The sequence below is a fragment of the Terrapene carolina genome, unplaced genomic scaffold (assembly GCF_002925995.2).
Source record: "Terrapene carolina triunguis isolate 2854851 unplaced genomic scaffold, T_m_triunguis-2.0 Scaffold22688, whole genome shotgun sequence".
Taxonomy (NCBI): Eukaryota; Metazoa; Chordata; order Testudines; family Emydidae; genus Terrapene; species Terrapene triunguis.
In genome coordinates, this window is record NW_020687039.1 from 4,708 (window position 1) to 16,876 (window position 12,169).

At 46.2% G+C, this 12,169-nt stretch overlaps 1 protein-coding gene across 1 annotated transcript; it reads left to right on the top strand.

The window, feature by feature from the left end:
- The first annotated feature begins 10,716 nt into the window (after window positions 1–10,716).
- LOC113408715 (olfactory receptor 6F1-like) lies at window positions 10,717–11,780 on the top strand. The gene is made up of 2 exons (XM_026662098.1): window positions 10,717–10,731; window positions 10,836–11,780. The coding sequence occupies exons 1-2, from the start codon at window positions 10,717–10,719 to the stop codon at window positions 11,778–11,780; spliced, it is 960 nt and encodes a 319-aa protein (XP_026517883.1).
- The last annotated feature ends 389 nt before the right edge of the window (window positions 11,781–12,169 follow it).

A 12,169-nucleotide genomic window follows, 5' to 3' on the forward strand; every position in this document is an offset into this window, starting at 1 on the left:
TTTCAGAGACACCGCTCCAAGGGACGAGTCCTCCCTTAGATGCAGCTTACTCCCCTCTCTTACAGGAATTCTCTATATCTGTGTATATGGAAATGAGGAATTGATTAGGTGCCAGAAGATGGTGTCAAGTATATGAAGCATATTTCCTTGGTTTTGTAGAACCAATAAAATTCACTGTTGGGGCTTCCTCTCTCCAGGTCTTTGTCTGTGTTCAGCAAGTCGAAGGGGTCCAATTTTGGCATTTGCCATTATTTTAAAGCTTGGGAAATGAGGCTGGGCAGGGGCTTAACTAAGGGTATGTCTACACTACAAGAGTAGTTCGATTTTAGTTAAATCGAATATGTGCAATCGATATTAGAAAGTCGAACGTATGTGTCTACACTAAGGACAGTAATTCGACTTTGTCAGTCCACACTACCAGGGAAAGCGTCGACATTGGAAGCAGTGCACTGTGGGCAGCTATCCCACAGTTCCCGCAGTCCCCGCCACCCATTGGAATTCTGGGTCGATCCGCCAATGCCTTCTGGGTAAAAAAATGTGGCGAGGGTGCTTTTGGGTAACTGTCGTCATCCGTCAGTCACTACCGCCCTCCCTCCCTCCCTGAAAGCGCCGGCGGGAAATCAGTTCGCGCACTTTTTGATCAGTGACAGCGCGGACGCCACAGCACTGCGATCATGGATCCCGCTGCGACCATCGCTGCAGTTGTGGCCGTTCTCAACGCCTCGCACCTTATCATACACCTTTCCCAGAGGCAGATGCAGAGAAATCAGGCGAGGAGGCTACGGCACCGCCGTGAGGGCCTGAAGTTTGAGAGTAGCACAGAGCTGTCAGAAACCACGAGCCCCAGCGCCCAGGACATCACTGTGGCAATGGGGCATGTGGATTTTGTTGAACGGTGATTCTGGGCCCGGGAAACAAGCACGGACTGGTGGGACCGCATAGTGCTTCAGGTCTGGGATGAATCCCAGTGGCTGCGAAACTTTCGCATGCGGAAGGGGACTTTCCTCGAACTTTGTGAGTTGCTGTCCCCTGCCCTGAAGCGCAAGGACACCCGCATGCGAGCAGCCCTGACTGTCCAGAAGCGAGTGGCCATAGCCCTCTGGAAGCTTGCAACGCTGGACAGCTACCGGTCAGTCGCGAACCACTTTGGTGTGGGCAAATCTACCGTGGGGGTTGTTGTCCTGCAAGTAGCCAAGGCAATCGTCAAGGTACTGCTGTCAAAGGTAGTGACCCTGGGAAACGCGCAAGCCATCATAGATGGCTTCGCTGCGATGGGATTCCCAAACTGCGGTGGGGCTATAGATGGGACTCACATCCCTATCCTGGGACCGGGCCACCAGGCCAGCCAGTACATCAATAGAAAGGGCTACTTTTCAATGGTGCTGCAAGCACTGGTGGACCATCGGGGACGGTTTACAAACATCTACGTCGGATGGCCGGGCAAGGTTCATGACGCTCGCGTGTTCAGGAACTCTGGTCTGTTTAGACGGCTGCAGGAAGGTATTTACTTCCCGGACCACAAGATAACTGTTGGGGATGTGGAGATGCCTACAGTGATCCTCGGGGACCCAGCCTACCCGCTAATGCCCTGGCTCATGAAGCCCTATACTGGGGCCCTGGACACTGCACAAGAACTCTTCAACTACCGGCTGAGCAAGTGCAGAATGGTGGTGGAGTGTGCTTTTGGCCGTCTCAAGGGGAGATGGAGAAGCTTACTGACTCGCTGTGATCTCAGCGAAACCAATATCCCCATCGTTATTGCAGCTTGCTGTGTGCTCCACAATCTCTGTGAGAGCAAGGGGGAGACCTTTATGGTGGGGTGGGAGGTTGAGGCAAATAGCCTGGCTGCTGATTACGCCCAGCCAGACAGCCGGGCGATTAGAAGAGCCCAGCGGGACGCGGTGTGCATCCGGGAGGCTTTGAAAGCCAGTTTCAAGGCTGAGCAGGGTACCCAGTGACTTTTAAGTTTGTGGACACAGAAGCTGAACTTGCCCCCGTTTCTTTACCCAGTTGCCGTCGACTATCCTCTCCAGTTACATACCCCCTTCACCCCCTTCCCAAAAAATAAAATCTGTTCTGTTTTGTTAATGGACACCGTTGTCTTTATTACTGTTTTCGCGGGAATGTTTTAAACCTGGGACGCAGACTGTGGCGGGGGGCGGGTTTAGTGTTGTGATGCAAATGATGCTTCTAAACTCCAGGAATGACAGGCTCCGTGGTGGTGGACTGGTTGTTTCAACGGAGCCTGCCAGCCCTCCTGGCCGGGACTGCGTGTATGTGTCGGCTATGTGACTGTCTTGCAGGGGGAGGAGGGTTACAGATCCCCTGCTGCGCGGCTCTGTGATCCAGGGTAAGGACCGCTGCATAAGATCTGTAACTGCCCTCCCCCGCCACCAAGTCACAGAGCAACACCACACCCCCCACCACACAGAACATGAAAACCACCTCCCAGACTGACCAGGATAACTAGTCACTGCACTGTATATGTGCCCTGCTGCTGGACCTGCCCCCTGCTAAAGGTGACTGTCCTGTCCAATTACCAAGCCCCTTCCCCCCCCTTCAGACAGACTCTCCTCCAAAAGAAGAGGATGGAAACAGTAATGAACAGAAACGTATTTTTTATTAACAACCGCACATGGAACGGGGGGGTGAAACTTGGACGGGGTCTTGTGTGAGGCGGGTAGGAAAGGACTTTTCAAATTTTGGGGAATGAGAGCCTTCTAGTGGTAGAGCAGTCCGCAGGGGTGGAGTGAAATTTTTCACGGCCCCTTCCGCCCCTCCGTGTTTGGACTTTGGGTGAGGGGGGTATGGGACTTGGTGGCGGGGCAGGGCAGTTAGAGAGAGACTGCAGCGGGGCTCTCTCCTCCTGCCTCCGGTCCTGCAGAACATCCACAAGGCGGCGGAGCGTGTCCGTTTGCTCCCTCATTAGTCCAAGCAGCGTTTGAGTAGCCTGCCAGTCCTCCTGTCGCCACCTCTCCTCCCGTTCAATGTTTGCCCGGTGCATTTGGGACAAGTTCTCCCTCCACTGTGTCTGCTGGGCTGCCTGTGCTCGGGAGCATCCCATTAGTTCAGCAAACATGTCTTCCCGTGTCCTCTTCTTCCTCCTCCTAATGTGCGCTAGCCTCTGGGCAGATGTGGCTGTGGGAATTGGAAAAAAGGAGTGAATTCCTGAGACAGATCAATGTATCTGTGAACAGAGAACATAGTCTTTCAACAAGACCATGCAGAGCACCTATCACACGCGCACTGAGGACAAGGTCGAATTTTCGGCCCTCGCCTACAGTGCCTGCGGTCTTGCTGTGGCGAGCTGAGGAGCAGGGCAGGACACCGGACTTTGTCTAGCTGGCAAACATGGTAAGCCGTAGACTTGTGGCTGCTTAAAACTTTAAGAGTGGCACTGGCCTCCTTTCGCATAGAAAGCAATGCGAGTCTCTGCTGGCAGCAATCCTGCAAGCATGAACTCTGGCCCTGTCCCACCCCCTCGCGGCTGTAAACCGCGTGGCTGTAAACCGGCGGTTGCAGTTCTGTAAAGGGACGGGCAAGCAGTCCCAATACTAACTTTCCCCTACCTAATTCACAGCAGGGAGTCATGCCAGACATCACCCTCCTGAAGGTCTCGGAGAGCCAGAAGGAGCGGATGCTTCGTGACAGCCTTCAGAAACCGGGGCCATTTGCTGCAATGCTCTGCAAGGCCATGATCCCCGAGTACCTGCTGGCGTTGTGGCAGGGAAACGTCTCATACCACGGGGGGCCTAATAAGCTCTCCCTGCCCAGGAACCTGCTCATGAGGCTTGAAAAACACCTGCAGGAGGCCTATGAGGAGTTCTCCCCGGAGGATGTCGCCTCTATCCCCGGATACATTGACCAGTTTTTGGGTTAGGTGCCCTTGGAGGGACAAAAGAGTGCAGCGTTTTGGGCAGTATAATCATGAAGCGGACATTGTGAAATTTTTTGAAAATAGACTATATATTGAAGCGCCCAAAGACAGACTAATCATGATACACTTTGCACAGATTCCCGTTTTGTTGGACTTTCTTGTTTACATGTTTTGAAGCACTTTACCCACTGTTAATATTTTAAATCTTCCTGTTTTGTTGTAAATAAATGTTTACATGTTTTAAAGCACTTTAGCTATTGTTAATATTTTAAATATGCCAGTTATGTTATAAATAAATGTTTAGATATTTAAAACACTTACTGCTTGATCCTTCCCCTGAATCTGTGTCTGGGATAACGGCTGGGGAGGGTTGGTAGGGGATCTCTGTCAGGGTGATGAAGAGCTCCTGGCTGTCGGGCAAATCAGCGTTGTAAGTGCTGTCTACTGCCTCGTCCTCCTCATCTCCTTCCTCCTCTTCCCCGTCCGCTGAGGAACCGGCCGCGGACAATATCCCATCCTCAGAGTCCACGGTCAGGGGTGGGGTAGTGGTGGCGGCCGCACCTAGGATGGAATGCAGTGCCTCGTAGAAACGGGATGTGTGGGGCTGGGATCCGGAGCGTCCGTTTGCCTCTTTGGTCTTCTGGTAGCCTTGTCTCAGCTCCTTGATTTTCACGCGGCACTGTGTTGCATCCCGGCTGTATCCTCTCTCTGCCATGGCTTTAGAGATCTTCTCATAGGTCTTTGCATTCCGTCTTTTGGAGCGCAGCTCGGAAAGCACGGACTCATCTCCCCACACAGCGATGAGATCCAAGACTTCCCGATCCGTCCATGCTGGGGCCCTCTTTCTATTAGATTGCACGGCCATCTCTGCTGGAGAGCTCTGCATCGTTGCCACTGCTGCTGAGCTCGCCACGGTGTCAAAACAGAAACTGCGATTCAAACTGCCCAGACAGGAAAAAGAATTCAAATTTTCCCGGGGTGTGGCTGGTCAGAGCATCCGAGCTCGGACTGCTGTCCAGAGCGTCAACAGAGTGGTGCACTGTGGGATAGCTCCCGGAGCTATTAGCGTCGAATTCCATCCACACCTAGCCTAATTCGACATGGCCATGTCGAATTTAGCGCTACTCCTCTCGTTGGGGAGGATTACAGAAATCGATTTAAAGAGAGCTCTATGTCGAACTAAATAGCTTCGTGGTGTGGACGGGTGCAGGGTTAATTCGATATAACGGCGCTAAATTCGACATAAAAGCCTAGTGTAGACCAGGCCTAAGACACCAAAGCTCCCACTGTGTAGAAACTGTTTGGCAAATGCAGGACAAAAATGTTGGTCTCCAGGCTGCCAGTACTGTGCTTTCACCAGGAGACCAGCCTGATTTAGCGGAGTCCGATACATAACATAGGGAAGTCTGTGAAATTCTGTTGAGATCCAATATCCCAGGGGCAATGGAGAGGTGAGGGTGGAGTACAAAACAAACACCCTCATGCAGCCAGTTTCAGCAGCAGTTCATTTACAAGGTAGGTAGGGGTAAAGCTAGTTGGATGATGATGGAAACAGATTCCTATCAATGTCAAAATCTACAAAATTTGCCTGAGTCTTTTGGTTTGAAGAGGCAGATTCTCATTTATGCTAACAACACTTCACAGCACTCTGGCAGTAGAATGGGGGCTTAACGTTGGAGTGGATTATACTTATTACACACATTTTAAGGCCCCTTTACACTGCTACAGTGGTGTAAAATGACTGTGATGTAAATGTGAACCATGTGTGAAATATTCCTGTATTTGCTATAGGTTTAGTTGCGGGGAAAGGAAGATATACCATCTTATGATGCACTATTTTTCAGCACCTGTGCTATTGTGTATCATCCAAAGAGAAAAAGATTGTGAATGAAAGGAGTTTGTATTGACAAGCTCTATCAGAAGACATGGTTAGTTAGATCCACCAGACAGCTAAAGCATATCCTAGACTTATAGTTTAAAGTAACTGTACTGAGAAGTAAGTTTGCCTTTCTTTGTAATGTGAGCTACCTGAAAATTGCTGTTCAAAAAGTTTGCCTCATTGAGGAGTCAACACACCTGTACTGAAAGAATGAGTATATCTTATTCCTCTTTTTTAATTTAGTATAAAGTCAGAATGAACAAAAGGAAATAATATTTTTTTGTAAATTGTAAAACTAATAGAGCCATTTGGGAAATTATTGTTTTACATCAACATTTTTGACAAAAATGAAAAATATTTTCATTTTTGTCCAATTTTTATTTTATTTTTTCTGGTTTTTTTGGTCAAAAAACAACAAACAAAAATTTTCAGGTTTAAGCCAAAATATTTTGTCTTTTTTGCACCAGAAACAACTTCTCATTGTTATTGTTTTCATGAAAATCCCCAAGTTATCTTCTCTCTTCTTTCTTTCTTTCTTTCTTTATTTTGCAACAATCTCAGTTTCATCATAAAGACAGTTTCCATTGATAAAATGTGTTGGTTGAAAACTTTCAAGCAGCTCTAATACATTAACCTGTGGAATTTTCTGGTATAGTAACTTAACAGTGGCAAATGAGAAAAGAAGGAGAAGATAGATAGATAGATAGATAAATCTATTTCTGAACACTGCACATGGCAGAGAAGTGTTAATATCAGTTCTTGTGTTCTATCCTCAGCTGTCTCTGTGATTTGAACAGATCGCTTCACATCCCTGCTTTAGTTTCCCCATCTGTAAAATGGGAACAATTATACTGACCTTGTCAACCATTCACTCCAAAGTGCCTTAAATCAGGCCTCCAGTTTGTAATCACATTGTGTGGATTAATAGTTATTCTTTGCACATTGCTATGCACATGTAAAGAGCTGTACAAGTGCTAAGTATTGTTATCTGCACATAAATAAATTCAAATTACAATGGAGAGGGTAGGCATTACAGCTGGGATTTTCAAAGAAGCATAAGGAAGTTAGTCACCCAGCTTCTATTGCACTGACTCCCTCTAACCCGTTTGAAAATATCAGGCTACAATAACTATCAATCATTCTTTTTTCTATAAACTGATGTCTACCTCCGTTCAGGGAGCAATGTCCTCTGTACAATGCAGCAGAAGTACCTAGAGTAGTAGGGTGGGTTATAGGTTGTTTCTTAAGCATTTGGCATTGTGCCGTGTTTGGAACATGATTCCTAACTAGTTAGGCTATTGTTCTGGTCTAACCCAGGCTGTAGGGGTTTGACTGAAAGCTGAGCCCAGGGGAGATGAGTGGAAGAGGAGGGTTGTTATATGAAAGGGAAACTGGGAAGCAATTTTACTGTATTTCTGGGAAGCTGTTTCTTTGTTGTTTGTCTCCACCTGTTTGCCTGGCTTGTCTTTTAGATTGTAAGCTTTTTGGAGTAGGGACGGTCTTCTAAGCTATGTCTGTGCAGCACCCAGCACAATGTGGTCCCACCCCTAGCTGGGACCTTAAGGTTCTACCTGAAGACATACAATAAATAATCAACATAATTTATAATTTCCAATGTCAGTTCCTTGTTCCTGAGAATCTGGGGTGGGGTTTTCTAAAGGGACTATTTAGGACTGTCTTGGAAAGGAAGAATTGCATTTTGTAAAAAAAAAATCTGAAGGTTTCAAATTTTGTTTTTTTCTGATATGGAGAGAACACGAGATGTTTCAAAATTGATGGCAGAAAAAATAGAAGATTAAGAAACCCAGCACACAACAGCCAGGTGGTTCGGGCAGTCACTTGGGTCATGGGAGATTCATATGGACATCCCAGCTGAGGTTGATTCAGAGGAGGGTCTCAAACCTGGGCCTTGTATAGCCTAGGTAATTGCCTGTACTACTAGACTATACAGTTGGCCTTTTCTGTTTGTTCTCATGTTGTTCAGAAATTCCATCCTGGACCTAACAACGCATCCAGACGAAATTTTTGATGAAACTGATATGTTTCTGTGAAAGATTTCAGTTTAAACAAAATGGTATTTTTCAAATGTGGCTTAGGAAGAGAAGTCCTATTGACTTTCAGTGGGACTTGTGCTTCTAGGTCACTTAGGTATTTTTAAAAGTCCCAGGCTTTTTGCTGAGCAGCAAGCAAGGTTATTTTCAAGGTGAGCCAAATCCTGAGGCTTTCTCACAGGTGGGTGAAGTGTGGTTGATGGGCTAGACTGGCAACAGCAGAAAGATGCCTTTGGGTCAGCCACCCCACTGGCTCCTGATGGGCCTTAGAGGAATGAGGAGTGCAACTCTTATCTCTACTGAGGAGGCTGAAAGTTGCACAAGGACAGCACAGTGTTGAGTAGCACCTGCTTCCCTTCCCTTATCTTATCTTTAACCTGGGTTCTAAGTATTACAGCTGGGATTTTAAAAAGAGCCCTAAAGTGCCAAAATCCCTTAGAATTTCAGCCTGGAATCTTGTCCCTTGTATTTCACCAGTGAAGCGAGTTCAAGCAAGAGCCAGGTCTACCAGGTGCAGTATCAAATCCCACAATCCCACAGCCCAGCAAAATATCTTCCAAGTGTTTTAGGAGATGTGGGCAGATGTCCAGGGCTGTGGATTTGCAGATAGTCTATTGGTATTCTCAAACGGTAGGATATTAGGCGCTGCACATTTGCACATCAAAAAGAGTATTCAACATGTTTAAATGCCTTATGATCCCTCATGTCTTGACAAATGGACCTCATGGCTGGGGCAGAAATAGAAAACCAAACCAGCGTGCAGGAGTTCATCCTCCTGGGTTTTTTCGGCACTTGATATTTTTGGATTTCCATTGTAGTGGTGTTTTCAGTTATGTACTTTCTAACAATTTGTAGGGAATGTGTCTGACATAGCCATAATGTAGACCCACCCATGGCTCCACACCCCCATGTACTTCTTCCTCTGCAATCTCTCCTTCCCGGAGATATGGTCATTGATGGTCTGTGTTCCCAAAGCCCTTGGTGTAATGTTCGGGAGAAGCCAAACCATCTCTTTCACCACCTGCATCCTGCAGCTATATTTTGTATTCTCTCTGGGCTCTACAGAATTTCCCATCCTGGCTGTCATGGCCTATGATCGCTATTTGGCCATATGCCATACATTGTGCTACAGCTGTCTCATGAACAGCACCTTCTCTGCTTAACTTACCTTTGGCTCTTGGCTGATGGATTCCTGTCTATCTCTGTGCTGGCATTTCTAATATCCGGGTTGTCCTTCTGTGGCCCTAACGTTATCAATCCCTTCTTTATTGACATAGATTCCTGGATAACACTCTCCTGCACTGACACAAGACTCGTCGAGCTGACAACTTTCATCATCTCATACAGTGTCCTCCATATCTCATGTGTGATAAGCAGCAAAAAACAGGAAATCATTGCCTGAAAACTGGTGAAAATTAAACAATTTGGGGGGTTGGAGAGGAGACACTTTCCATGAAAATTTTTGTTTAATTTAAAAGCCAATATTTTCTGTTGAAAACAAGTTTTGATGGGAAATTTTCAGCCTAAACTACTTGGCATCCAGAAATAATTGATCATCCAATTGCTTTCACTGAGAGTATGATCTAGAGCATAGGGCAGTGAACTGGGAGTCAAGACACGTGGATTGTTTTCCCACCTCTACCTTCAACTTGCTGTGTGTGACTTTGGGTGAATTACTTGATGTCTGTGTGCATCTGTTTCCCCATCCACCCTTTGTCTATTTAAAATGTAATCTCATTAGGGAAAGGTCTTTCTTTTACCCTATGTTTCTACAGTACTCTAATGGCCCCCTGATCTCAGCTGAGGTCTCTAGGAGTCACTGAAATATAAATAGAGGAGAGATTCAGGAAGCTGGGCAGGATGATAACTAATATCTGAAAAAGAAATATTGTAAGATTTTCAATAGCACCTACGTTCTAGGTGGATTGGCACCTAGTGGACTTTTTAAGCAAGTTACGTGAATGATAAATGTGTCAACAGCCTTAAAAAATAAATCTTACAGGAATGTTGATGCTTCTCACCATATTTAGCAATCACCTGAACATTGTTGGAAGGTTAACAATTATACAAGTGTTGAAACAAACTTGTGTTATTTTGCCGTAAGGTTCATATGAGTGTTTGGGTTTGTTTAGATGGAGAGTTAGTGCACAGCAAGTTGGGCTGTTAATCTACAGCACACACTAGGGCTACGTCTACACTGTTCAACACTTTCAGCGGCATGTAGGGGTTACCACAGTGAAGAGGAAGCTGATCCACACTGCGGTGTGTAGCTACATGTGGGAGTGAAAGACTCTGTCAGGAGGGAGATTTCAGAGTACTTTACTGGGCCAGGGAAAGGCTCCAGAGGTGGGGAGGCAATGAGACACTACACTGCTAAAAATGGCACTGTGCACGGGGGAGACACAGCTTAGGGACATAGAGAGCTGTGTAAGGAACCTACTTTGGTAAATGTCCACAGGGTTCAGGCATGTTTTTCCTCTACTTGCCTAAGCAGTGCCTCACCATATACACAGCTATTTATACCCATGCTACTGGGGCGAGCTGTGTATGTATCCTATATGCCTTCAAAAGAAGTGTCATGTCTTTACTCTACTTGCCAATGCAGTGTCTCACCATCTACACAGCTATTATTACCCATGCTAGGGGGGCAAGCTGTGTATACACTGTTCGCCATACACACGGTCAAAAGAAGTGTGCAGTGTAGATATGCTTTAAGTTTCCGTGTGAATCTTGCTGCTTCCCACTAACAGTTGCTTAGTGTGCTTTGATTTACTGTAATTTAAAACAGGAGTAGTTTGATGGGAACTTTTTAGTGAGTGGTAACAGTGCCCACACTGACACACACTGCACTGTAGATTCACACTTTGGCTTGCCACACACTGACACTTCATCTAGACAGGGCCGTTGACATGCATTACAACAGAGTAAGGTGTTACAGTCCTGTGCTTGAACATTCAAGTTTGTGTAGTATCTAACTGAGCTCAGCATTTTAACTGCTTGCCTCCAATGTTCTCTTATTTCTTGGCAGATGGACCTCATGACCAGTAGAGAAACAGAAAACCAAACGAGTGTGCAAGAGTTCATCTTACTGGGCTTTCCTGGCACTTGGTATTTCCGGATGTCCCTTGTTGTGCTGTTTTCTGTGATGTACATGCTAACGATCCTAGGGAATGTGTCCATCATAGCTTTAGTGTGGACCCACCCACAGTTCCACACCCCCATGTACTTCTTCCTCTGCAATCTCTCCTTCCTGGAGATCTGGTTCACCACAGCATGTGTCCCCAAGGCTATTGGTGTCATGCTAGGGACAAGCCAAACTATCTCTTTCACTGTCTGCCTCCTGCAATTGTTCTTTTCCCTCTCCATGGGTTCTACAGAATGTTTCCTCCTGGCTGTCATGGCCTATGACCGCTATTTGGCCATATGCCACCCATTGCGCTACAGCTCCCTCATGAACAGCACCATCACTGTTCGGCTGGCCCTTATCTCTTGGCTGTGTGGTTTCCTGGCTATCTCTGTGCTGGCATCTCTAATAGCCAGGTTGTCTTTCTGTGGCCCTAACATCATCAATCATTTTGTTTGTGACATAGATTCCTGGATAGCACTCTCCTGCACTGACACAAGCCTCATTGAACTGGCAGCATTCATTATCTCAATCATTGTTGTCGTGGTCTCATGCGCGATAACACTGGTCTCCTACTTTTACATCATCTCCACCATCTTGAGAATCCCATCAGCACAAGGCTGGCAAAAGGCCTTTTCCACTTGCTCTGCCCATCTCACTGTTGTGACTATCTGGTACGGCTCCATCACTTTTCTGTATGTCAAGCCTTCTGCACAAAGCTCATTGGATTTGAATAAAACAATCAACATCTTTAGCACTGTTGTAACTCCGATATTAAACCCTTTCATTTACACTTTAAGAAACAAAGAGGTGAAGGAAGCCTTGGCAAAGGCATTCAGTAGGATGTGAAGTCATTTTCAAACAAGCTGGATTTAGTAGAAATTTAGTCAAAAGGACCAAAACATTCCTGAAGGTCATGAATCTAGTAGAAAATTAGGAAAAAGGGTTGATGCAGAGAATTTCAAAGGGCAACCAACTCCTTTTTTCTTAAAATGGGAGTCAGACACCTAAATCCTCCCTTAAATGCTAGGTTTCAGAGTAGCAGCCGTGTTAGTCTGTATCCGCAAAAATAACAGGAGTACTTGTGGCACCTTAGAGACTAACAAATTTATTAGAGCATAAGCTTTCGTGGGCTACAACCCACTTCTTCGGATGCATATAAAGTGAAATATATTGAGGAGATATATATACACACATACAGAGAGCATGAACAGGTGGGAGTTGTCTTACCAACTCTG